At 54.3% G+C, this 21,685-nt stretch overlaps 3 protein-coding genes across 6 annotated transcripts; all 3 read right to left on the bottom strand.

The window, feature by feature from the left end:
* Positions 1-975: 975 nt before the first annotated feature.
* On the bottom strand, positions 976-7,250 carry P4HA3 (prolyl 4-hydroxylase subunit alpha 3). 3 transcript variants are annotated; one of them, XM_051779717.1, is made up of 13 exons: positions 6,852-7,250; positions 6,260-6,402; positions 5,538-5,758; positions 4,865-5,014; positions 4,720-4,771; positions 4,386-4,543; positions 4,122-4,298; positions 3,576-3,640; positions 3,255-3,414; positions 2,709-2,771; positions 2,369-2,437; positions 1,616-1,712; positions 976-1,447 (listed from the first exon to the last, which is right to left on the bottom strand). In XM_051779717.1, exons 1-13 carry the CDS (start codon positions 7,247-7,249, stop codon positions 1,377-1,379), a joined length of 1,824 nt encoding a protein of 607 aa, XP_051635677.1. In that variant the 5' UTR covers position 7,250; the 3' UTR covers positions 976-1,376. The 3 variants fall into 3 exon arrangements, with proteins under 3 accessions (XP_051635677.1, XP_051635675.1, XP_051635676.1); XM_051779715.1 differs by having other exon boundaries at positions 4,122-4,543; XM_051779716.1 differs by lacking the exon at positions 2,709-2,771 and having other exon boundaries at positions 4,122-4,543.
* Positions 7,251-8,358: 1,108 nt separating this feature from the next.
* On the bottom strand, positions 8,359-11,276 carry NEU3 (neuraminidase 3). Of its 2 annotated transcripts, XM_051780009.1 has the most exons (4): positions 11,232-11,276; positions 10,307-10,351; positions 9,976-10,215; positions 8,359-9,848 (listed from the first exon to the last, which is right to left on the bottom strand). In XM_051780009.1, exons 2-4 carry the CDS (start codon positions 10,331-10,333, stop codon positions 8,904-8,906), a joined length of 1,212 nt encoding a protein of 403 aa, XP_051635969.1. In that variant the 5' UTR covers positions 10,334-10,351; positions 11,232-11,276; the 3' UTR covers positions 8,359-8,903. The 2 variants fall into 2 exon arrangements, with proteins under 2 accessions (XP_051635969.1, XP_051635970.1); XM_051780010.1 differs by lacking the exon at positions 11,232-11,276 and having other exon boundaries at positions 8,359-9,768; positions 10,307-10,543.
* A 1,634-nt stretch (positions 11,277-12,910) lies between these two features.
* SPCS2 (signal peptidase complex subunit 2) lies at positions 12,911-18,954 on the bottom strand. Its single transcript, XM_051780017.1, has 5 exons — positions 18,821-18,954; positions 15,119-15,202; positions 14,650-14,809; positions 13,525-13,660; positions 12,911-13,169 (listed from the first exon to the last, which is right to left on the bottom strand). The coding sequence occupies exons 1-5, from the start codon at positions 18,938-18,940 to the stop codon at positions 12,983-12,985; spliced, it is 687 nt and encodes a 228-aa protein (XP_051635977.1). The 5' UTR covers positions 18,941-18,954; the 3' UTR covers positions 12,911-12,982.
* Positions 18,955-21,685: the final 2,731 nt, after the last annotated feature.

The raw sequence follows: 21,685 nt of genomic DNA, 5'->3' as shown, positions 1-21,685 counted from the left end.
AGTGGAAGAAAGGTGTTGATCCAGCTGTTCCTGTGCCATCCCCAAGCCTTGGGTTTTTCTGGTGACTCATGGAAGCCTCTTGTCATCCAAAATGCTCCTCCATCCCTTCCCTGCGCTGTAGTGTGGGGGAAAATGGGGAATTTAGCACCAGCTTTTGCTTTTCCCACTCCTTTCCATGACCAACTCCCATGTGTACAGAAACATCTGGAAGTAATAAACCATGGCCCTCGGGCTGCTGAGTAACCTGTGCTCTGTCCAACCATCTCTGAGTCCTGGCATAGTTGTTCCTGTTTGAAAAAGCAGGAATTTGGGGAAATTGGAAATCTTCCAGGCTGTTTCACAGTCAGGCAGGTTTAACAGACCCCCAAAGGGCTCCTGGAGCCTCTTCCCAGTGCTCCAGCTCCTGCTGTCCTGCCTGAACACTGCTTGCAGCTCCCCTCCACCCCTGTGTGCCTACAGAAGGGTTAATCCAGGGCTGCATAAAGCGGCCAAGGAGTGATAAATGCACATTTTTTAACTGAAAGTGAGCAGGATAGCCCTTGGGAGAGGTCTGCCTGCTGTTTCCTTCCCCCTTAATAATTTTTGTCCTTTTTTCTTCCAGCTAGGAAAGAGCCTGAGAGGTGACGTGGTTGCCTCGACCCCCGCGGGGAGCTGGGGGGGATCCCAGAGGATTTGAATCTCATCCAAATGTTCCTAGATGAGGGTGGATGGACACAGAGTTTCTGTGTCAATGGCATCCTCCACCTCGACCCTCACTTCATCCGGGTTGTTTCCCCTGGGAAGTGCCTAGGGGGATCAGCTGGGGGCTCCTGCCTGATCTCCAGGCGCTGCTGGAGATCCTGGCTGCCTCCTCTTGGCCTTCCAGTCACTGAGGAGCTGTGGTCGCGCTGGAGAAAGGGAATGTGTCTGCGGCCAGGCGGGGGGCCAGGAGGGGTGGAAGGAGCTGCCATCTCCCTGAGACTGAATTTTGGCATCCTAAAACATGGATGGGAGCACTGGGATTGAGGTTTTGGCACCCCAAAACAGAGCTGGGATCCCTGAGACTTGATTCTGGCATCCCAAAACACAGATGGGAGTCCCAGGGTTAGGGTTTGTCATCCTGAAACAGAGCTGGGATCGCTGAGACTGGATTTTGACATTCCAAAACAGCTCTGGGAGCCCCAGGATTAGGTTTGTCACCCCAAAAGAGACTCCATTTTAGTGCCCTTTGACTTTATTTCCACACGATTTAGTCGTGGCTGAGCAGGTGACAGCCCCCCGGATCACCCCCCACTACGCTTCCACCCCCTTCCCTCCTTCCCTCCCTCCCTCTCACTCCAGCCTTGGGAACATGCTGTGCTGGGATGGTTTTGCCACATCCACGATCCCACGATGGCTCAGTCCCCTGGGTCAGCACCACATGGCCGCCGAAACTCCTGCCCATGCTCATGGATCCACTTATTCGCCACTGGAAGGGTCAAGGACACAGATCCTGGTCTGTCCCTGTCCCTCCGCACCCTTCTCCAACTCTGTGCTGATATTGGGGACCTTTTTCCCTGTTATCCAGGATTTTTGCGTGTTCCCTGCCTATCCAACCCTGTGTCACCCCAGGGTGACACCCAGCAGTGTCTCTCACCCCACTTGTCCCCAGCCAGGACAGGGCAGCCGGCGTGGAGAGTGTCACCATCACCATTCCCGTTCTTCCGCAGGTTCCACCAGAAAAGAGCGGCATTCTGAGGAGCAGAGACTGGATTTTGGCACTCTAAAGCAGAGCTGGGATCCCTGAGACTGGATTTTGACATCCCAAAACACAGGTGAGAGCTCCAGGGTTAGGGTTTGGCACCCCAAAGCAGAGCTGGGAACTGTAGGATTCGACATCCCTCAAAAGGAGCCAGAGCCCAGGGCTGAGTATTGGCACCTCAAAACAGGGCTGGGATCCCTGAGATTGGGGTTTGGCGCCCCAAAATATATCAGGGAGCCTTGGGATTGAGGTTTGTCACCCCAAAACAAAGCTGGGAGCTGTGGGATCAGAGTTTGACTGCCCACAAAGAGAGCCAGGAGCCCCAGGGCTGGATTTTGGCACCCCAAAACAGGGCTGGGATCCCTGAAACTGGATTTTGACATCCCAAAACATCACAGTGCTGGGAGTTCCAAGGTTAGTGTTTGGCACCCCAAAACAGAGCTGGGATCCCAGTGAATGGATTTTAGCATCTCAAAACACAGATGGGAGATCTGGGGTTGAGGTTTGTCACCCTAAAACAGGGCTGGGAGCCCCAGGATTGGGGTTTGGCATCAGAGCAGGCTTGAGCACAATTCCCTGCAAGAGCTGACATCCAGGGAGCAGCATCCCCCCTTCCCTGCTCCTGGGGGTTCAGTGGGTCACCCTCACCTTGACCACAGGCACGCTGAAGTTGGCATAGATGAAGGCGGTGGAGCCCCCAGCCTCCACTGCACTCAGCTGGAAAAGGAGCAAAAACAGGAGCCATGGTTGTCCCTCTTCCCAAGATCTAGCTGCTCTGCACAAGGAAAGTGAGGCACGACTCCTCCCTCAGTCCCCAACTGCATTTCCCTTGCTTTGCTGCAGCACAAGCTCCAAAATAGTGCCCAAGCATTGGTGTTTAACACCCCGCTGCAGCATCTGAGGGCTGCCCTTGCCCCGTTCACTCTGAAACCCTACTGAGACTGCATCAGGGCCGTGTCTCCAGGTGTGGGAATGAGGGAGGACTCACATAGATCATGACTGTGGCGATCCTGTTGCCTGACTTCATTCTGTAAAGGGGGCTCTTCCTGGACTGCTCCAAGAGTGAGGAGGTGGGAACGGTCACTCCAGTGCTGATGCAGCTCAGCCCAGAAGCACCTCATGCCCCAAGAGTTCCAAGCAGCTCCCCCTCCCTGGGAAATCCCTCCCTCTCCCTTCTTTTCTCTCCCTCCTTCCTTCCCTCTTCCCTCACCTCCTTCCTCCCTCCCCTGCCTTCCCAGGCACCCACCCAGGGATCACCATCCTGGGACCACCCCCCCGCCAGGGTCCATCTCCAGGAACATCTGAAGGACCACCCCAGGGTTCACTTCCAGGAACCACCCCATGGTCCACCTTCAGGAACATCTGAGGAATCACCCCAAAGACCACCCTCAGGGTCCATCTCCAGGAACATGAGGGACTACTCCAGAGCCCACCCCATGGACCACCTCCAGGAACATCCCAGAGGCCACCCCAGGAGCACCACAGGAACATCACCCCACAGCCCACCCGTGGTTCACCCAGGCAGCTCCCTGACCGTGGCATGGTCGAAGTGTGGCTCGTAGTGGCCTCCCAGCCCATAGTTGACCACTTGCAGGTACTCGGCGTAGGGTGGCCGCAGGTCCAGGCCGGTGATGGCAGCGATGCGCCGATCCAAGGCCCTCACCACGGGGTCAGCCGTGTCCTTCAGCCACGCACTGCGGGACCACCCCACCTTCAGCCCCCTGAATTCAGGCTGGGCTTAACCCTTGTAGCACTGCTGGAGGCACCAGGCCTGCCCAGCGTGGCTTCACTGCCACCTCGGTGGTGGCCACGGTGGTCCCACTGGCTGGAGGACAAGGTGGGGGGTGTCTCCCACCTCTGGCTTATCCGGTACTCGGCTTTCTGCTGCTTCTCCCCAGAGGCGACCACGGATCTCTGCAGCTGGAGGACAAAGGGTGGAGGGTTGCTGCACATGGTGACCCTCACACCAAGCAGAGACCCCGGTCAGGATCGAGGTTGGTGCCTACCAGCTGGCTGCCAAACATCCCCACCCCAAGGTGTCCTACAGATCAAACACAGTTGAGTGTCACCAAGTCAAACTTGGTTAGGGAAGTGGTTCAGGTGCATGTGTGAACTTGGTTTCTCCCAAAAAATCTTTTGTAGGGCTTATCAACCCAAAGGTCTCATAGAATCACAGACTGGTTTGGGTTGGAAGGGACCTTAAAGATCATCCAGTTCCACCCCCGCTCCATGGGCAGGGACACCTTCCACTAGACCACGTTGCTCCAAGCCCTGTCCAGCCTGGACTTGCAGGAGAAGGCTTTGGCTGAGCTTTACCTTAAAACCCCTCCTATCTCTGCATTCAGCTCTCGGGACACCCTCCTCCAGGGAAGAGACATCCCTGGGGACAGGGACAGCTCACCCAGGGCCCTGCCAACCCCTTGATGGTCTCAGCCTCAGCATCGCTGATGAAATCATGGTACAGTGCCACATAGGGTCGGATCCGGACCATCTCCTTTTTGGCAGGCTGGAGGAGGAGGTAGGGACTGCTGTTGGTCTCATAGGAGCAGCCAAGGTGCAGGAGCCGCTCTGGGGCCAGCTGGGAAGAAAGAGGACAAAGGAGGGCATAAGGGGCGGGGGGACACAGTGGTTGGGGGGTGACCATGGCACCCCCTGCTAGCCCCACCTGCCCCCTGGGGTGCTGGCACAGCTCCTCGTAGGCGTCCCGGCTCTGCAGGCGGGTGCTGTTGGGGCGTCTCAGGGGTCTGGCGCTCACCCCCGTCCCCATCTCCAGCAGCTTCTCATACTTGGCCACGTTCTTTGTCACCCTTTGGTTACTGGGATCTGCCGGAGAGGTGGTGTCACCCAAAATACCATGTCCCCATCACCCCCTTTCTCTGGGGAATTGCCCCACGTGGGGGCGAGAAATGGGGTGAAGGAGGCTGTTGCCACACAGAGCTTATGGGGACGTCCCAAAACCTCTCCCCTCATCCTTCTGCAGCCAAGGTTGTCCCACATACCATAGTGGAGAAACTCCCTGGAGAGGCTCAAGGCATGGGAGACGTTTCCAGCCTGGATGGGGGAGTGGAGAGGCCATCAGCATCCCCTGTCTGTGGTTTGGCTCTATGGACACTGTGGGGATGGGGAGGGGGCTTGTGGCTGTACCATGAAGTAGGAGAAGGCGAGATGGTCCAGAGCATCCTCCAGGCTGCTCCGGTCCTCCGGGTTCCAGCTGCCGTAGGAGAGGCGGAAGAGGCTGACAGCCTCCTCCAGCCACGTGATGGAGTGGTAATAGTCACCTGTGTCATAGGCTACCTGTGAGGCAACACATCACCTGGACCTGCCAGCTGGGCCATCCTGGCCTGCATCCCGTCCCCTTCTCTACCATCCCACCACATCCCCACCCTTATCCCATCATGACCCATCCCATCCCCTTCTTATCCCATCCTATCCCCATCACCATCCTCATCTCAATCTCAACCCTATCTCCTTCCACCCTGTCCCTACCCTGCCTTATCCTGTCCTGTCCCATCCCATTCTATCCCATCCTCATGCCATTCTATGCCATCCGATTGCACCCACCCATTCTGTCCCATTACATCCTGTCACTTTCCTATTCCCATCTCCATCCCGGTTCCCTCCCACATCATCCCTTCCTTTCTTGTCCCATCTCCACACATCCTGGTCATCTCCATCTCCCTTTCCATCTCAGTCTCCATCCCCATCTGCATCTGCACCTCCATCTCACCCAATGCAAAAAAACTGCCATGTCCATCCCTATGGAAGCAATGTCCTGGGCTGGAAAAGCTTTGTGGGGGCTGATGGGGCTTGCACTCACCTTTCCCACATGGAAGCAGTCATCAGCGGAGAGGGAGACGCGCCGGCCCGGGCTGTAGAGGGGTGGGTGGTCGGTGCCGGATCGCTGGAAGACGCCGTTGGCCAAGCCCTTGACACTGAGGGCGTAGACGTCCTGCAGCCGCATCAGTGCCCGGGCTGCCCCATCCAGGTCCTCGGCTCCAGGCAGCTCCTGCTCCACCTCCCTGAGACCGGCATGGAGTGCTGCAGGGTGGGAATGAGGTGCGGGGGGGGAATTAATGAGGTTTAGGGGTGTAATCGCCTTCTCAATCCCTAGGGACCCCATATCCATCCATTCCCCTTCTTCTCCATTTATTGTGGTCCTTCACATGTTCCATTCCTTCATCCATTCCCCTGCTCCTCCATCCATTTTTCTGCTTCTCTGCCTGCTCTCCTCCTCCATCCATTCCCTTGCTCCTCCACATGTTCCTTTCCCTCATCCATTCCCTGGGTTCTCCATCCATTCTGCTCCTCCACCCATTTTCCTGCTTCTCCATCCACCCCCTGGCTCCTCCATCCATTCCCTGGCTCCATTCTCCTGCTCCTCTACCTATTGACCCTTCTCCTCCTTTCATTCTCCTGCTCTTCCACATTCTCCTCCACCCGTTCACCTCTTCTTCTCCATCCATCCATTCTCCTGCTCCTCCATCCTTTCCCCACCACTATCTGGCTCTGCCAGGTGACAGAGGGGACACATGGCCATACCCTGGGCATTCCCAGTGGCCTCGTCGCTGTAGATGATGTTGAGCCAGTCGGAGTGGAGGCGCTTGATGAGGCTGAAGGCCAGCAAGGGATTGTCCACCGAGGCCTCGGGGTCCTGGTGCAGCACCTGGACCTTCTCATAGAACCTACAAGGCACCCACTGGGTGACACCTTGATGCTCCTCAGTGGTGACACCCCCGGGGTGGGGGCTGAGTCCCCCCATCCTGGGGTGGCTTTGCCTCGGTGTCCACTTTTGGGCCAAGCCAGAGCTGAGGGATTGTCCACCCCCATCCCTGCTGGGTGTGTGGGATGGCCTGTGCCTTGAGGATGCTGTAAGTCACGTCCTCAGGGGTGAGGAGGCCACGTCCCCGTCCAGTGGCACAGCTTGGGAGCCCACAGGCAGTGTCCGGTCTGAGCTCCCCACCCTCTTAATTAAGGGCACACCCGAAAATCGGGTGCTGCGGGAAGGTGTAGGTGGATTAACCCCCCTCATTGCCAGGGCATCACCCACCCTTGGGGCTGGGTGGGCAGGATGGGAGGGGATGCTGCGGGTGCCCCCACCCGTGAGCGCGGCGGGGTGGGGCGTCTCCAGTACCTGCGGAGGCGGCGGAGGCGGGCGTTCTCCTCCCGCAGGTAGGACCGGAGCCGGCGGAGCAGGCGGCGCTCGGCGCCCAGCGCTCCTCGAACGCTCAGCATCGCCGAGAAGGTTTCGGCCGGGGCGGGGGGCGGCAGCAGCGCCAGCAGCGCCCCCAGTACCCCCAGTGCTCCGAGCACCCCCAGTTCTCCAAGTACCCCCAGTACCTCCAGTACCCCCAGCGCCCCCAGCCCCAGCAGTGCCCTCAGTGCTCCGGGTACCTCCAGTGCCAACAGCACCCAAAGAACTCCCAGTACACCCAGCGCTCCCAGTACCTCCGGTATTCCCAGCGCTCCCCGTCCCAGCAGCGCCCCCAGCACTCCCAGTGTCACCAGTGCCCCCAGCTCCCGCGCCCGCATCCGGCCGCCGCCGCCGCCGGGAGAAAGGGGGGGGAAGGGGCGGAGAGGCCCCGCCTTTATGGGGGGAAAAGGGGGGTAGAGGGGTGGGGGTTTCTCGGATCCGCCACGCTGGCTGGGGAGGGGCGGGGTGGTGCTGGTCCCCCTCCTGCCTGTCCTTGTCCCCATCCCATCCCGCTCCCATCCTGCCTGTCTCTGTCCCCATCCTATTTGTCCCTCTCTTGTCTCTGTCCTGCCCCAACCTAATCCTGCCTGTCTCTGTTCCCTGCTGGTCCCATCCTGCCCCGTCCTCAGCTTCATCCTGCCTGTCCTGCTCCTGTCTGTCCCTATTTTGTCCCCTGTCCCCATCTCACCCTGTCCCACTGTCCGCCCTCATCCTGCCTGTCCCTGTCCCTATTCCATCTTGCCCCCATCCTGCCTACCCCTGCTTTGCACTCATCCTTCCTGTCCCCCGCCTTTTGTCTGTCCCCAAACTGTTCTGGACTCATCCTGCCTGTTGCTGTCCTCTGTTCCAATCCCATCCTATCCTCATCTTCCCTGTCCCCACTCTGCCCTGTCCTCAACTGGACTGGCCCACTCCTATCCCTCCCCACCCCATTCTGTCCCCATCCCATTCCTGTCCCCCTCCTATATGTCCTCTGCTACCTGACCCCACTCTGTCCTGTCATAATCCCATCCTGTCCCCATCCCATTCTGTCTTGTCCCTATCCATCCTCTCGCAGTGGGGTGAGGGTGGCAGGTTGGAAACATCCCACTGAGTTCCCAATCAATATGTGGACACTCACTATGGAAAAACTCTTTTTAGGAAAAAATCCTGTTGGAGTAGGTGCTCAGGTGCCCTGTCTGTGGGGACAGCACCACAATGGCACCCCAAAATATCCCCAGCCCCTGGAACTCCAGAGCCTCCCAGGGAAAACGGGCCAGAACTGGCTGAATTCCCAAAAGCAGGGCCAAGAGAAGATGGGAAATGTGGGTTTCCCAGGGTGCCTGTGCTGAGGGGCTACGAGGGGCCAGCCCTGTTCTCCACCATGGGAGGATGGGTGCAAAGACACGATGGGTGCAGGACTTTTCCCAGTTTTCTTCCCCAATACTGGCTGGATTTCACCTGCTTTGGGAGGACTTTATTTGCAAGTAGCAGGGGACTGTGAGGTTGCTGTCGCCATCAGGATGCCACAACCTATTCCTATGGAGCAGAGTAAAAAACTCCCCGCAAGACTGGAGTTCTTTTTCCTATGGGAATACAGGCCCAAAGCAGGCAAGAGGAAGAAAACAGGATTAAAAAAATGGGAATTCTCTCTGCCACATGAGGGGGACACAGAAACTGGAAACATTTTTAACTTAAATCAAGACTTTAGGGGACTTCTTCCTCAGGGAACCAGCTGCTCACGGTGGCAGTTTTTTGCTGCTACCAGGTGAAAAACGCCGATTTTTGGAGCAGCAGCAGCATTTTGGGTGCTGTGCCAGCACCCCTCGGCCAACCTGCAGCAGATTGTCCACCACCACCACCTGACTGGGTGATTAAAAAGCAATAATTAAATATAAAATTAAGCAAAAGCTACGCGATGCTGAGCCTCTGGAGCATCCAAAACATGCTGGTGAGGTCTGGACCAGGATGCCAACAGTCAGGAGTGACCCTCTTGAGTAAAACAGGCCCGTTTCAGGAAGCCTTGAGGTTCTGATCAGAGGAGTCCAGGGTGAAGAGGCAGAAGACGATTTCCTCACAGGCACTGGCAGTGCCGCACTCGAACAAGCAGCCGAAAATTCTGCCAGGACACACGGCCAGGTCGGAATACCCGGCGGGCCCCGCGTGCAGCACCCACGGGTGCCGCCAGCCCGCCCCGTCCAGCGGCGACGGGTTCACATAGACACCCAAATCGCGCCGGTGGTGCCGGCTGGTGGGGTGGGAGTAGAGCAGCCACGTGGGCGCCCCGGCGGTGCTGGCGGGTGCGGCAAAGCTCACCACGCTGCCCTGGCACCCGTGTGGTGGCTCGGCCAGCGCCGGGCACCGCGTCGGGTGCTGGAAGCGCAGCCCACGGTCCGTGCTGAGTGCCACGGCCCGGCAGCCGCGCGGTGCACGGGCGCTGCAGTACAGCAGGGGCGGGTGGGCGCCGTGGATTTCGGCTACCTGGCACTCGCCCGTGCGCTCGCCAGCGAGCAGGGCGCCCTTGTGCCAGCGGCGCCCGCCGTCATCGCTGTAGAAGACGAGAGAGTGCTGGCGGGTGGAGCAGGGCAGCCGCGCGGCCCCGCAGAGGCTCCCGTGCATGTAGTAGGTGTACGCCGGCACCACGAGCCGCCCCGAATCCAGCTGTATGCCGTGGCCTGGCCCCACAGCAAAGGTGGCCCAGCGGGACAGGTCGGCGCCAACGGCCTCGTCCGTCACGTCCCGCAGCGGGGCCCAGCTGCGGCCGCCATCGGCACTCGTGGCGAAGCAGAGGCGCGCGGCGCTGCACCCCCTCCAGATCTGGTGCTGCTCCGTCTTCCCCTGCTCCACGCAGATGCAGAAGAGGAAGATGGTGCCGCTCCTGGCATCGAAGAGCGGACACGGGTTCATGGTGCGGCGGCCGGGCAGTGCCAGCGCCGACAGCTCCTCCACCGGACCCCACTGCCGGCAAGGAGGGAAACAGGGCTCAACCGTGGGGTGTGCCAGTGTCGCTGCACCCTGGAACCACCCGGCGTCACTCCCAGGGATGCGGACACAGGTTGTTCCTGCAGCACAGGGTGGATTTTACCTTGACCGAGGAGCCGTGCTGGCAGCCCCGACGCAGCACCAGGTACTTGGCGTCCTCGTCCCGGGCTGAGGAGCGTTTCTCGGCAAAGGCCAGGAAGGATTCATCCGGGGGAATGTAGAGCAGAGCTGGGATGCGGTAGGTGACCCCACTTCCCTGTCGGAACAGCGTCTCCGGAGGGGAGACAAGTAGGGATTCCGATGGTGGTGGCAGTGGGGGGCTCTCTGTGCCATCCCCCTGGTGCTGGAAGGGTGGGAGTGCCAGGTGTAAACAGTTAAATGCCAGGAAAAGCCCTCATGCCCCCCTGTATGGAGGGATAGGGATGAGGACTCACCTTGAGGCAGGTGGTGGCCTGGAACATGGTGGCTTCCGCTGGGGCCTGAGAGGTGTAGGAGAGGGGCGCTGAGAACAGAGCCCCTTGGAGGGGTCACGCCCCACTCTCCTGCCTGTCTGTGGTGTCTCCGTGTCCTTCTGTTCCCCAGTGCTGCACAGGCTTCTCTATTTCACCCCCAAGCCCACCCCTACACTGTTCCCAAGGGGTCTGAACCCCCTGCGCCCCCCCAGTACTCCCAAGCCTCCAATTCCTTTAGCTCCCCCAGTGTCCCCAGGTCAGAGTCCCCATGCCCATGCATTCCCCTGCCCCCATCCCCCCATGCACCCCCTCCCACCTGGATCTCACCCCGCACCCCCCATGTCCCTGCAACCCCCCCTACACCCCACAGCACAAATCCCCCACACCCCAGAAAGCACTGACCGCCCAATGACGGACACCCCCGCTGTGCATCCCCCTGCACCCCACATGTCCTGACCCCCCCTTCACCCTCATGCACCGATGCCCTCATCCACCTCCAGTACCCAGGCCCTCCCCGTGTATCCCCTTGAACTCCCACGGCCCGACTCCCCTATACACCCGCCCTGCACCCTCAAACCCTGATTCCCCTATATCCCACACGCAACGACGCTCCCACCCCTGACTCCCCAAAACCCCGACTCCCCTACACTCTGCACGCACCAGTTCTGCCCATTGCCTTTCCCAGACCCCCCTGTCCATCCCCCTGCACACCCAAACACCTGACCTCCCTGCACCCCACATGCACCGATCCCCCCATAATCCCCCCCATCCCGGACCCGCCGTACACCCCATGCCCCCCAAACCCCTGACTCCCCTACACTCCGCATGTACGGACTCCCCACGGCTCCCCCATCCCCTCCGTGCCCCGACACGCCGCATTCCCACATCCCCGCATCCCTCCGCAGACCCCGCTCCTCCAGCCACCGTCTCCGCCGCGCCAGGGCAGCCCCGCTCCGCCTCTTCCTGCAGCTCCCGGAGCGGGGGGGAACCGGATCAGGCGGTCGGAGAGGCCAAGGAAATGGGCGGGGATCCAAGTGTCGGGACACCAGAGCCTGATCCTGGTGCCAGAGGGCCGATACCTGTGCAGGCGTGAGCAGGTGATGTGCTCAGCCCCCTGCAGAGGAGGGGGAAAGGTGGAGTTTCAGGAGGATATTGACTGCTGGAGGTGCTCCCGAGGAGACTCTCCTCCCAACAGGCAGGAGAGGACCCAAGAGCGGGATGGAGGTTTGGGGTGCCCCTGCCAGCCGACCTCACCTTCCCAAGTGTCCCTATGGAACAGGTGTGGAGAGTGAGGGCCAGGAAAACGATGAAGGACCATCGGGGGGTTCCCTGGGTTGAGTCAGCCAATCCCACCGAGCTCTGTAAGGGATAAAAAGGGGAATCGCCCACTCCCTTCCGAGGGAAATGGAGGGTCTGAGAAGCCGACTGGACCCACCCCACAAGGAATTCTGCTGTCTCCCTCGGGCTCGGGTAAGGGACACTACTAGGAAACTCCCTGATCTTTACCGCCCTCTATTACCTGCCGTTGGTTGTCCAGGGAACTTACGCTGGAACTCGGGGGAAAAAAAGAGTGGAAGGAGGGCAGGAAACCTGGGGGGGACCACAAAGATAGTATGAGGTGATGTAAGGAGAAAGCGATAAGGGCCAAAGCCAAACTGGAACTTAATTTGGCCACTGAGGTGAAAGACAACAAAAAAAGTTTCTATAAGTAAATAAATAGGCAGCAAAAGGAGGGCCAAGGAGAGTCTCCATACTGTGCTGGATGTGGAGGGCAGCTGTGTCAGGGAATGAGGAAAAGGCTGAGGGACTTAATGCCTTCTTTGTCTCAGTCTTTAATACTGACACTTCAGGATATGCAGCTCCCAGAGCCGAAGTCAGTGATGGGGAGCTGAGTGAAGCCCTCGTAATCCAGGAGGGAATGATTCTGTGAACTGGGATTCCTTCTCTGGCCTCCACCTCCCCTGAAACACCCCAGAGATGCTCCAGGACACATTTGATGTCTGTTCTTCCCTTTTATTGAAAAAAAAACCTCAAAAAATCTTTTAAAAAATGCCAGCTTATAGAAGGGACACGCAGGACAGGAGATGCCACAAGGAAACAGCGGGGCAGACGGACAGACACAGCTTGGAAAACCTCTTTTACACCTTTTTGAGAAGCTTTGTGGCCAAACACACAGAAGTAGCATATTTTATTCCCTCCCTCCTCCAACACATAAAAGGTTTTTATATAAAACAATCCTCTATCCCCACTTAGATAAATACAAAAATAAAGAAAACTCGTTTGCCAGGGGACGGTTGTTTCACAGAAGAGTTTTGTCCTGAATTCCTAACACAGAAGGGAAAGGTGGGATTAGTAAAACGCCCCTCAGACATGGAGCCATGTGATAAAGCACTGCCAGGTACAGCGGAGGAAGCTGGGGCGGCATCAGTGATGTGTCTCCCCTCACGGGGGTCCCCAAAATCCAACTTCAGGGTCTGCCCTGCAGGCACACAGCCCAAGCTTAGCCATGAGCTTCACGAAATCTTGGATCCAAGATTAAAAATCCAAAAATGGAATAGGATTTCAGGACAAAAACAGAGGCCATGATTCGCTTTCTTTGCCATTTGACTTTATTGGTGTTAACTCAGCACGTTCCCGGGAGGTGAGCGGTGTCTGACATCATTTTGTTTTCCTCTCCAGGGCCAGACTATCGTGGAGCTTGGACACCTCTGGCTCGTAGGCTTCCATGACTAATGTCCCGTTGTTATCGAAGAACTTCGCGATGGATTTGGTGAACTCGGCTTCCCTCTGCTGCTTGGTTTTCCCGCTGATGAACGTCAGCTTCAGGGTGTACTTGTCATCAAACCTGCAGGGAGAGCAGAGAGGTCTCAGAGCAGGATCCCAGCTGGAATCAGCTGAGGAGAAAGAAATCCACCTCTTATTTAAGGGGAAAATCCTCCCAGACTGGAGTCCCCACCTGGGCACCCACAGCTACAATTAACACAATTTTATGTTCTGTGATTAAATCACGGGGATTAAAGAGAAGCAAAACCCATTTGCGGCAGAAAACCACTCGGTGCCGTTTCTAGACCAGGACATGGATTTTTGATAGAGATTTGTAGGTTTGGAAAGGAAAAGGAGTATTTAGGGTGGTGCTCTGGAGTGATAGGGATGGAAATGGTGCCTTCTGGCTAAGCCTGGGATGTTGGAACAAAGGATACCGTTTGAGGCTGGAGGAGAGTTGCCAAACATCATCGGGGTCCATCCCCGCCGGGTCTTTTCTGTGAGCCACGAGGAAAATACTCTTCTCCTTGTATGAGGTGTAGATGGTCAGGATTCCCATCATCACAAAATATGTGCAGAGAAAGTTAAGGAAATCAGGGAGTTGCAAGGACAGGCAGAGAAGTCACTCGGATTCCCCTCAGACAGGTTGTTTAACCACCTCTTGTGACACTCCATTCTCACGCTTGGCTGATGCCTCATTAGCATGAGAAATTAATAATAAATTCTTAACTTTAATAATAACAAAATTAATTTATTATTAACTCCCTGGAAGCATCCAAGGTCAGGTTGGATGGGGCTTGGAACAACCTGGTCTAGTAAAAAATGTCCCAGCCCATGGCAGGGGTTGGAGCTGGATGGTCTTTAAGGTCCCTTCCAACCCAAACCAGTCTGAGATTCTCTAACATTTGCTGGGAGATAGTGGGAAAACCTGAGACTGAATGAGCCACAGAAAGAATCACTGTGAGTTCCTCCTAAGCACAGACCAAGCAATTCATCTTTCTCATTTTTGGAATTAAATAATTTCAAGTGCTGCAAGACCCAGTGTTTGTGCTGAAAGCCAACCAGAACAGCCTGGAACAACTAAATGCCTTAGAATAATGGAACTGTTTAGGTTGGAAAAGGCCTCTAAGACTACTTAAGTCCAACTGTTCCCCCAACCCTGCCAAGGCCACCACTAATCCTTCATCTTCTTGAACCTCCCAGAGTGGCCTCAGCCCATGGATCCAGCCTGTCCAGATCCCTCTGCAGAGGTGCCGCAAGAATTCCCTCTGTTCCACTTTTCCCTCTCAGTATCTGACTTGTGGTATTAGGGAAGAGCAGACATGTCTGTAACCACACTATGGATGGAAGAAGAGAATGATTTGCCCTGAGGTCACCCAAATGTAGGTGCATCACACCCAGACAGGCAGGAATTTTCCCATCACATGAAAAACTGTCTGATTATCAGCTGACTTCAGGACAAAAAATTCCCATAGGCCTGAGAATGGGAGAGACAAGGGTTTTCTTCATGAGGAAAATCAAACCCTTTTGGTAGAAGTGAGACAACATTTCTAAAGGATATGAAACAACACAAAAGGCAAGGACGGGTTTGGATTCAGGAAAAGGGTGCAGGTAATCCCAAATCAAAGCAACAATTGCAAAGAGACAAGAGATTGTGCAGATGAGGAGGCGGCCGTCGATCAAACGGAAATTTTCCACATATTTGTACTTTTCCAGGAGAACCTGTGGGAGAAAATGGGTGGCTGAGTTTATTTTGTGCTTTCCATGAATCTGACAAACTGTTTCTGGGAAAGGTTTAGAGGAAACAACCTCCATGAGTCAGGTAAACTGAGCAGAAAGTTCATGGAGAATTAATGTCAGGCATCCTGATAATTTGCTGATTAACACTGGGAATTAAGCACAATCCATCCAATTAAGCACAAGAGATGCTACAGGCCCGGCATGGATAGGGGCACAATCAACCCAAAAAAAGTAGAAAAGAAAATAAGAGAGTTTTCCAAGAAGGAAAAAATCAGCAGTGGCAGAAGGTACCTTTTTGGCAGAGTCATCCAGGGAATTTTTCACGGCTGAACCGTCCCATTTGTCAATTTTTACTGGCTTGTCATCGATCTTCCACTGCAAAGGAAACCACAGGGAGTGAGGAGAATTTCATCCTGGTGCCCTTGTTCCTGTCCTGAACATAAAGACAGAAGCCAAACCAGAGAGCAGCTGCCTGTTTGGGAAAACCTCAGTGGAGACAGAGGGAATCTGGGACCCAAAATCCCCCTCAGCACCACTGAACCTGTTCCCTGTGCAGGTTCCAGCTCATTCATCTTGTCACAGGTTTGAAGGGGCTTTCTACATCAGATTTACTCTAAATTTGCTTCTGCATTTGCTGCCATCCCCAGATTGTGACTGAATTCCTGCCTTTGAATGTATTCCTGCTGTTACATATGGACTCTTCGATGACAGGAGGAAAATTCCAAGAACCCCCAACTATCCCGTGTACAAGGGGAGAACTAAAAGGCACAAACAAGAAATGAAGTTTCAGTCAAACCATCCTCCAGAATGAAACCAAAAGCTTCTGTTGCTCTTCCATATTCAGGTCTTCCTTGGAAATAGGTCCCTGCCCAATAACAATTCCCAGATACAACAGCTTAGCTTTTCCAAGGGTTCGCCTTCCCCTGAACTATATTATTTTTTGGGCCCTGTGTATTTTAAGTTATTCCTTATTTCAGCTGAGTGACTGGAGATGGAATTTTAGCTGCCAGTAGAGCAATCCTCAATTTCCCTCATGTTATTTCCTGCTCCTACAGCTCCTGAGTTGGATTATTAACTCCCAGTCCAAAGAGCTCCTTTCCCTTCTCTGGAAGGAATAAAACCACTTCAAAATATGATGTAAAACTCCATCTACTTCCCAAAAAGTTCAATTATACTCCACTCTCTGCAGGTAGGAATTATCAGGCACACAGTGTATCCTGTGTGTATCCATGAGGTTTATGAGGCACAAAAGCAGAGGGATTTAAAAATAATGGAGAACTGGGACAGAGTTCAGTGTGACGTACAAAATATTTTAGGTTTTCTTTTTTTGAAGCATTTTCTTGCAGGGTTAATTAGCACACATGGTAATTAGAAATGCCATGAAAGAATAGGAAAGAATTCTTTCAATTATTTATTTTTCCTTATAAAAGCACCTACAACAGTGGAATTGCCAAAGTTTAAAGTATCAAGGGGGTGTAAAAAATATTTTTTTTCCTAAGCAATGGATGGGAAGTCTTTGACTAACACCACCAACACCCAACCCCTCTTTCCTTATCCCACAGAGAAATCAAAATGCTTCCAAGAAACCCATCCAGGCTTGACCTCACTGCTCCCAGTTATCCAGTTGGAGGACTTTGGAAAGGAGCTCCAAAGGCTTCCAAATTAAAACTCAGACTTTGGTTCCAGCCTGATGGAGAAAAGAAGAAACCAACCAGTTCAAAACAGGTTTTTTTAAGTTTGGGTGTCTTTTGACACAAAGTGAACTTTTTGTCCCCAAGGATTATTCCTTGTGCTGCTTTACATTCCATTCAGTTTTAGCCTGGGTACCTGGCTTGGCTCTTTAAATATTCCACCGGAGTTTCTGGCACACTTTTGGAACTACAAACATCAATAATCAAGTCATAAAGTAAAAACAGGTTTGTTGCTACTGTAAGAGGAACACCAGTGTAAAAACTCTTAACGGGGAACAACATTTCTGTGTCTAATCCGTGTTTTCTACGACAAGGATGAAAAGAAAGGAACCCCTCCTTTCTAAAATCAGCAATTTTTCAGACTGGGACCCAAGAGGCTGGAAGGGCCTTAGTGGATGATGCACTTCTGGGGCACAGAAGGCAGCTGGTGTTCAGGAAGTAGTTTTAGTCCTGAACACAGCTCTTGGTGTTGTGCTTAAATGGGTATTAATTAGATTAATTCAATTATGGAGAGAATTATTAATTCAATTAAATGGGAGAAATCCCAAGGAGTTTCCCAAGGAGGACTGTGGCCACAGCATCCTAAATTCCGTGTCTGCGCACGCTTAGGTGGCCCTGGATGAGCAGGGAATGCTCAGGAATAGCTTCCCAGTTAGCACAAAGTCTTCAAGGACATAAGAAAGATGAAAAAAATGGAATAGTTAAACCACAAATCTCCCTAAATTCCCCCTGATTTAACTTTTCAGGGAAGCACAGAAAGGTGAACAAGCAACATGTCCTAAGGCTTCAAAGCCTCGCTGGTCATCAGTTGTTTCCCTGCTAGGGAAAAACTGGAACAGATTATGGACTTAAGGCCACAATTCTTCAGGTGATTCCTCACCAGTGGATACAAGAGTTCACAGAAATGACCAGCGTTCCCTCAGGCAGAGAGAGGAAATGAAGGCACACAGGGAAAGGGAGGAACATTCCCAAGCGTGTGTGTTCTTGGGGTAGAAACTCCTCACTGGTTTCTCCCTAGAGGATTCAGTGTATTTCCCTTCCCAATGACTCCTGGTTTTTATCCCTCAGCATCCACAGAGCACAGCAGGAAGAACAGGAATGCCTTGGGAGCAGGGTGTTTCCATGAGTTCTGGAAGTTTAACCACAAATGGAGAGCTGAGCACGTTTGCAAAGACAATGCCCTAAAAACACTCACTTAACAGCTTAAGTCTACTGTGCCAAAGGAAAACCATGGAATTCTTAGGGATATGAGGAAAACATCATCTCAAACAGGTGCAGGAAAACTATACACTTTAGGAATGATGAATATATCACTGAAAATCCCAGTGTTTCCAACTGCAAGTGCCTGTGTTTTAGAGTTCAGTAGAAGTTGCCAAGTCCATCCCTCTGGAGATACCTCCATAAATACAGACACAACCAAATCCATCTCCTTGGGAAGCACAAAAAGAGCCTCTAGGTCTTTAATTCCAGCTCCCAGGCTGCCAAAGATCCCCAGAAGCTGGGACACAACACCTGGACACTGAGTTGAGACCAAAGCTAATCCAAAACCAAGGTACTTTACACTACTGGGATGAGATTGGGATTGTCAGCTCTGCTCCCCTCGACATCTCAGAGAATCATGGAATATCCTGAGCTGGAAGGGACCTACAAGGATCACCGAGTCCAACTCCTGGGCCTGGGGATGCTCAAAGATGAGGATGCTCAGGGATGGGGGGCTGCCCAGGGTGAGGAGGGAATGCCCAGGATGAGGGAGGGGATACCCAGGATGAGGATGCTCAGGATGAGGGGCTGGATGCCCAGGGACAAGGTGGGGAGATAGGAAGGAAGGAAGGAAGGGTGGGATGCTCAGGAATGAGGGGGTTGATGCTCAGAAATGAAGGACGGATGTTCAGGGATGAGGGGGGATACTCGGGGGGAGGGAGAGATACTCAGGATGAGGAGGGGGTGCTTAAGGATGAAGACGTTCAGGGATGAGGAGGGGGAATGCCCAGGACTAAAGGATGGATGCCCAGGAATGAGGCGGGGATGCCCAGGGGTGAAGGATGGATGCCCAAGGATAAGGGGGGATGCCCAGGGATGAAGGATGGATGCCCAGGGATGAGGCAGGGATGCCCAGGGGTGAAGGAGGGATGCCCAGGGGTGAAGGAGGGATGCTGAGGGATGAAGGGAGGGATGCCCCAGGGGTAAGGGGAGGATGCCTAGGGATGAAGGCTGGATGCCCAGGGCTGGCGGGGGGATGCCCAGGGGCCCGGCCGGGGCAGGGGGACGGTCGGGGCGGGCCCAGGAGCCCCGCCCGCGGTACCTTGTCCAGGAGCCCGTTCCGGCCGCTTTTGGCCGCCATCTTCTCACTGCCTCCGCCCCCGTCCCGGCCGCGACACCTGGGCGCTCCTGATTGGCCGCGCGGGAGGAAGTCCCGCCCCATCTCGCGCGCGCGCCGCGAGGCACACTGGGAAATGTAGTCCGCTCCTCGGTCACTCCTGTAGGGGTCGGGGGTGTTCAAATAATGGAATCATGGAATGGTTTGGTTGGGAAGGAACTTAAATCCCATCCAGTTCTATGGGCAGGGACACTAGACCAGGTTGCTCCAAGGACTGTTCAACTCCAAAAGAGCTGTCTGCAGTCCCCAGCCCTGGAAGGATTTAACAGCCGTGTGGATGTGGCTCTTAGGGACATGGGTTAGTCGTGGCCTTGGCAGTGCTGGGGGAACTGGATGACCTTGAAGATTTTTTCCAACCCTAACTATTCCATGATCTTCAACAGATCTGGCCACGCCACAGGATGCTGTTTATCCATCGTTAATTAGACCCTTCATGTGGAGCTGCCATGCCGAGGAATCTACTGTTTTCTACTGCTGGAGAGGAGATGCTGAGCTGGATATCCACTTGGACTGATCCAATTTAGCTGCTTCAACGTAGGGTATCAGTTTTCCATTAAAGGAATGACAACATCCTGGCAGATGCATCTTCCTGCAGTGACAGCAAATGATGGGGTTTCACCTGTCCCTGCTCCAGCCTGTTATTAATGAGCCTCTTTGTACCTGCAGCTCTGCTCGGGAAGGTTTCCATATCTGGAGGTTTTTTCTCTGGGAGACCCTTATCTGTCAGACCCAAGTGTCTCCATGGGCCTCTCCCGTTTTTGCTGGAGAGAGAGAACCTGGCAGGGATGGCTCTGGATTTGGGGGCTGGCAGCTGCTTCCATCAGCTGGTGCGGAGCAGACTTTCAAATGAAGCCCCAAATCTTTGTGATTCACTCGGCTGCTTCCCTGTTTAGTCTCCCTGGAATTGTGAATGGGACTGAGTGGAAGCAAACAGCCTCCTGCCAAACCTGGGAATTCAGCTCCAGCCCCAGGCATTTGCTGATCTCCAGGTCTCATTTGAGAAATGGCCCTTGCTCTCCTCATTTTCCCTTCTCTGCCCCAAATCCATCCTTTGTTCCCAGCGCAGCAGCAGTGGGAAAGGCTGTGGATCAGCTCCCTCAGTTTAATATGGGATTTTGTGATTCACATGCCCCTCTGTGGGGTTTGGGGACAGCACAGACTTTCTGGCGTTCCTCTGGTGCTCCCAGCTGGAGGTGGGAATTTGTGCTGGCTCATCCTGGCTCTGCCAAGACATTCCCGGAGGAAATCACACAATGTGAGAGGAAAGGGAGTGGGAGAGGTTTAGGCACAAGTCTCTGAGCACCCTCTGGCAGCAATACCGGCCACTTCAGCAGGAGAGCACGGAGCTGGAAACCAAGAAAGGACAGCTTGAATGTGTCCTGCTGCAGATGACAGGTATCCGGACAGGATGAGGGGTATAAAAGGTATGGGACAAAGGTCAGTAATAAATTTAAACTCTAAGAGGGGAGATTTAAATTAGATATTGGGAAGGAATTCTTCCCTGTGAGAGTGGTAAGGCACTGGCACAGGTTACCCAGAGAAGCTATGACTGCCCCATCCCTAGAAGTGTTCATAGCCAGGTTGGACAGGGCTTGGAGCACCTGGGTTAGTGGAAGGTGTCCCATAGCAGGGGGATGGAGCAGATGATCTTTAAGGCCCCTCCCAAAACAAACCAGCCTGTGATTCCATGAAGATGAAGCTGAGTGTGCTCCCACTGTGGCAGCCTCCTGGATGTCCGTGAAGGGAAGACAAAGACTGAATGCCCTCATCCCAGCACAAGGCTGGACCCTGATGCTGTGGCTACAGAGGGGCAAACGGCACACAGTTACTGCTGGGGTCCCTTGGATTTACAGCTGGATTAACCCCACCTCAAACCCAGCTGTTGGGAGATCAGCCTTGGAGTAAAAGTGAGTTTGCCCCGACATGAAGTAGGACTTGGATATCTTCCATGTTTTATCTCCATCCCATCTCCAATGGTGGTTCCATCTGGAACTGCCAGTGCAAGCAGAACCCGATACTTGCGAGTGCTCTTTTCCCTGTACTGGCTGGGGAAGAGAGGAGGGAAGAGAGGCAAGAAATTAAGGCACCTTTTGCAGCTAATAGTAAATAACCCAGCACATCTACCTTCCCTTTGGAATTACTCAGGATCACTGGTGCCTTTACTTTTGAGGCTCCCGTGTTTCATGTGTGTTCCAGGATAGAACTGGATCCCTGTCATGTGGGGATGGAAGAGAGCTGAGCCATCCAAGGAGCCATCCCATCACTCTGCTCACAACCCTGGCCTCCTAAAGAGGGAATCCAGCCCCAGGGCAGGTCTGGAGGCAGGAGGAGCAATTCCACATGGTGTACGAGATCCCCCCTGTAACCATCGGCAAGCAGATGGCCAAGCCATTTTCCCCCTCCTGAGGTAAGAAAATCTAGTAGGAAAACTGAATTGGAAAATCCAACCTTGTCCTAGAAAATCTGGGACAAGATTCATCTCAGGTTTTCAGGGACTTCCATCTTGGAAGCATCAAAACAGCCACAAAGCTGCAGGGACAGCACATGAAAACCATGGCTGCTTGCTGCTGGGCTACTCAATTCCTGGAAAATAAAAGTGTGCTCATCCACCCCTGCCCAAAAACTGGAATCAGAGTGGCTGGGACAAGCGATGGGAAGCAATGGAGGATGCTCACTGCCCACTAGCTGCTTCCCTACATGAAAAACAGGTCATTATACCCACTTACACCATTTTTTCCCCCCTGCAAAACATAACAAAGAAAATTCCTTCCCCAAAAGGGTTGTCCAGCC

Source organism: Manacus candei, unplaced genomic scaffold, assembly GCF_025592945.1.
Source record: "Manacus candei isolate 608988 ecotype Guabito, Panama unplaced genomic scaffold, ASM2559294v1 h1tg000014l, whole genome shotgun sequence".
Taxonomy (NCBI): Eukaryota; Metazoa; Chordata; class Aves; order Passeriformes; family Pipridae; genus Manacus; species Manacus candei.
Note: the sequence above shows the minus strand (reverse complement) of the source record. Positions and strands in the feature narration are given on the sequence as shown.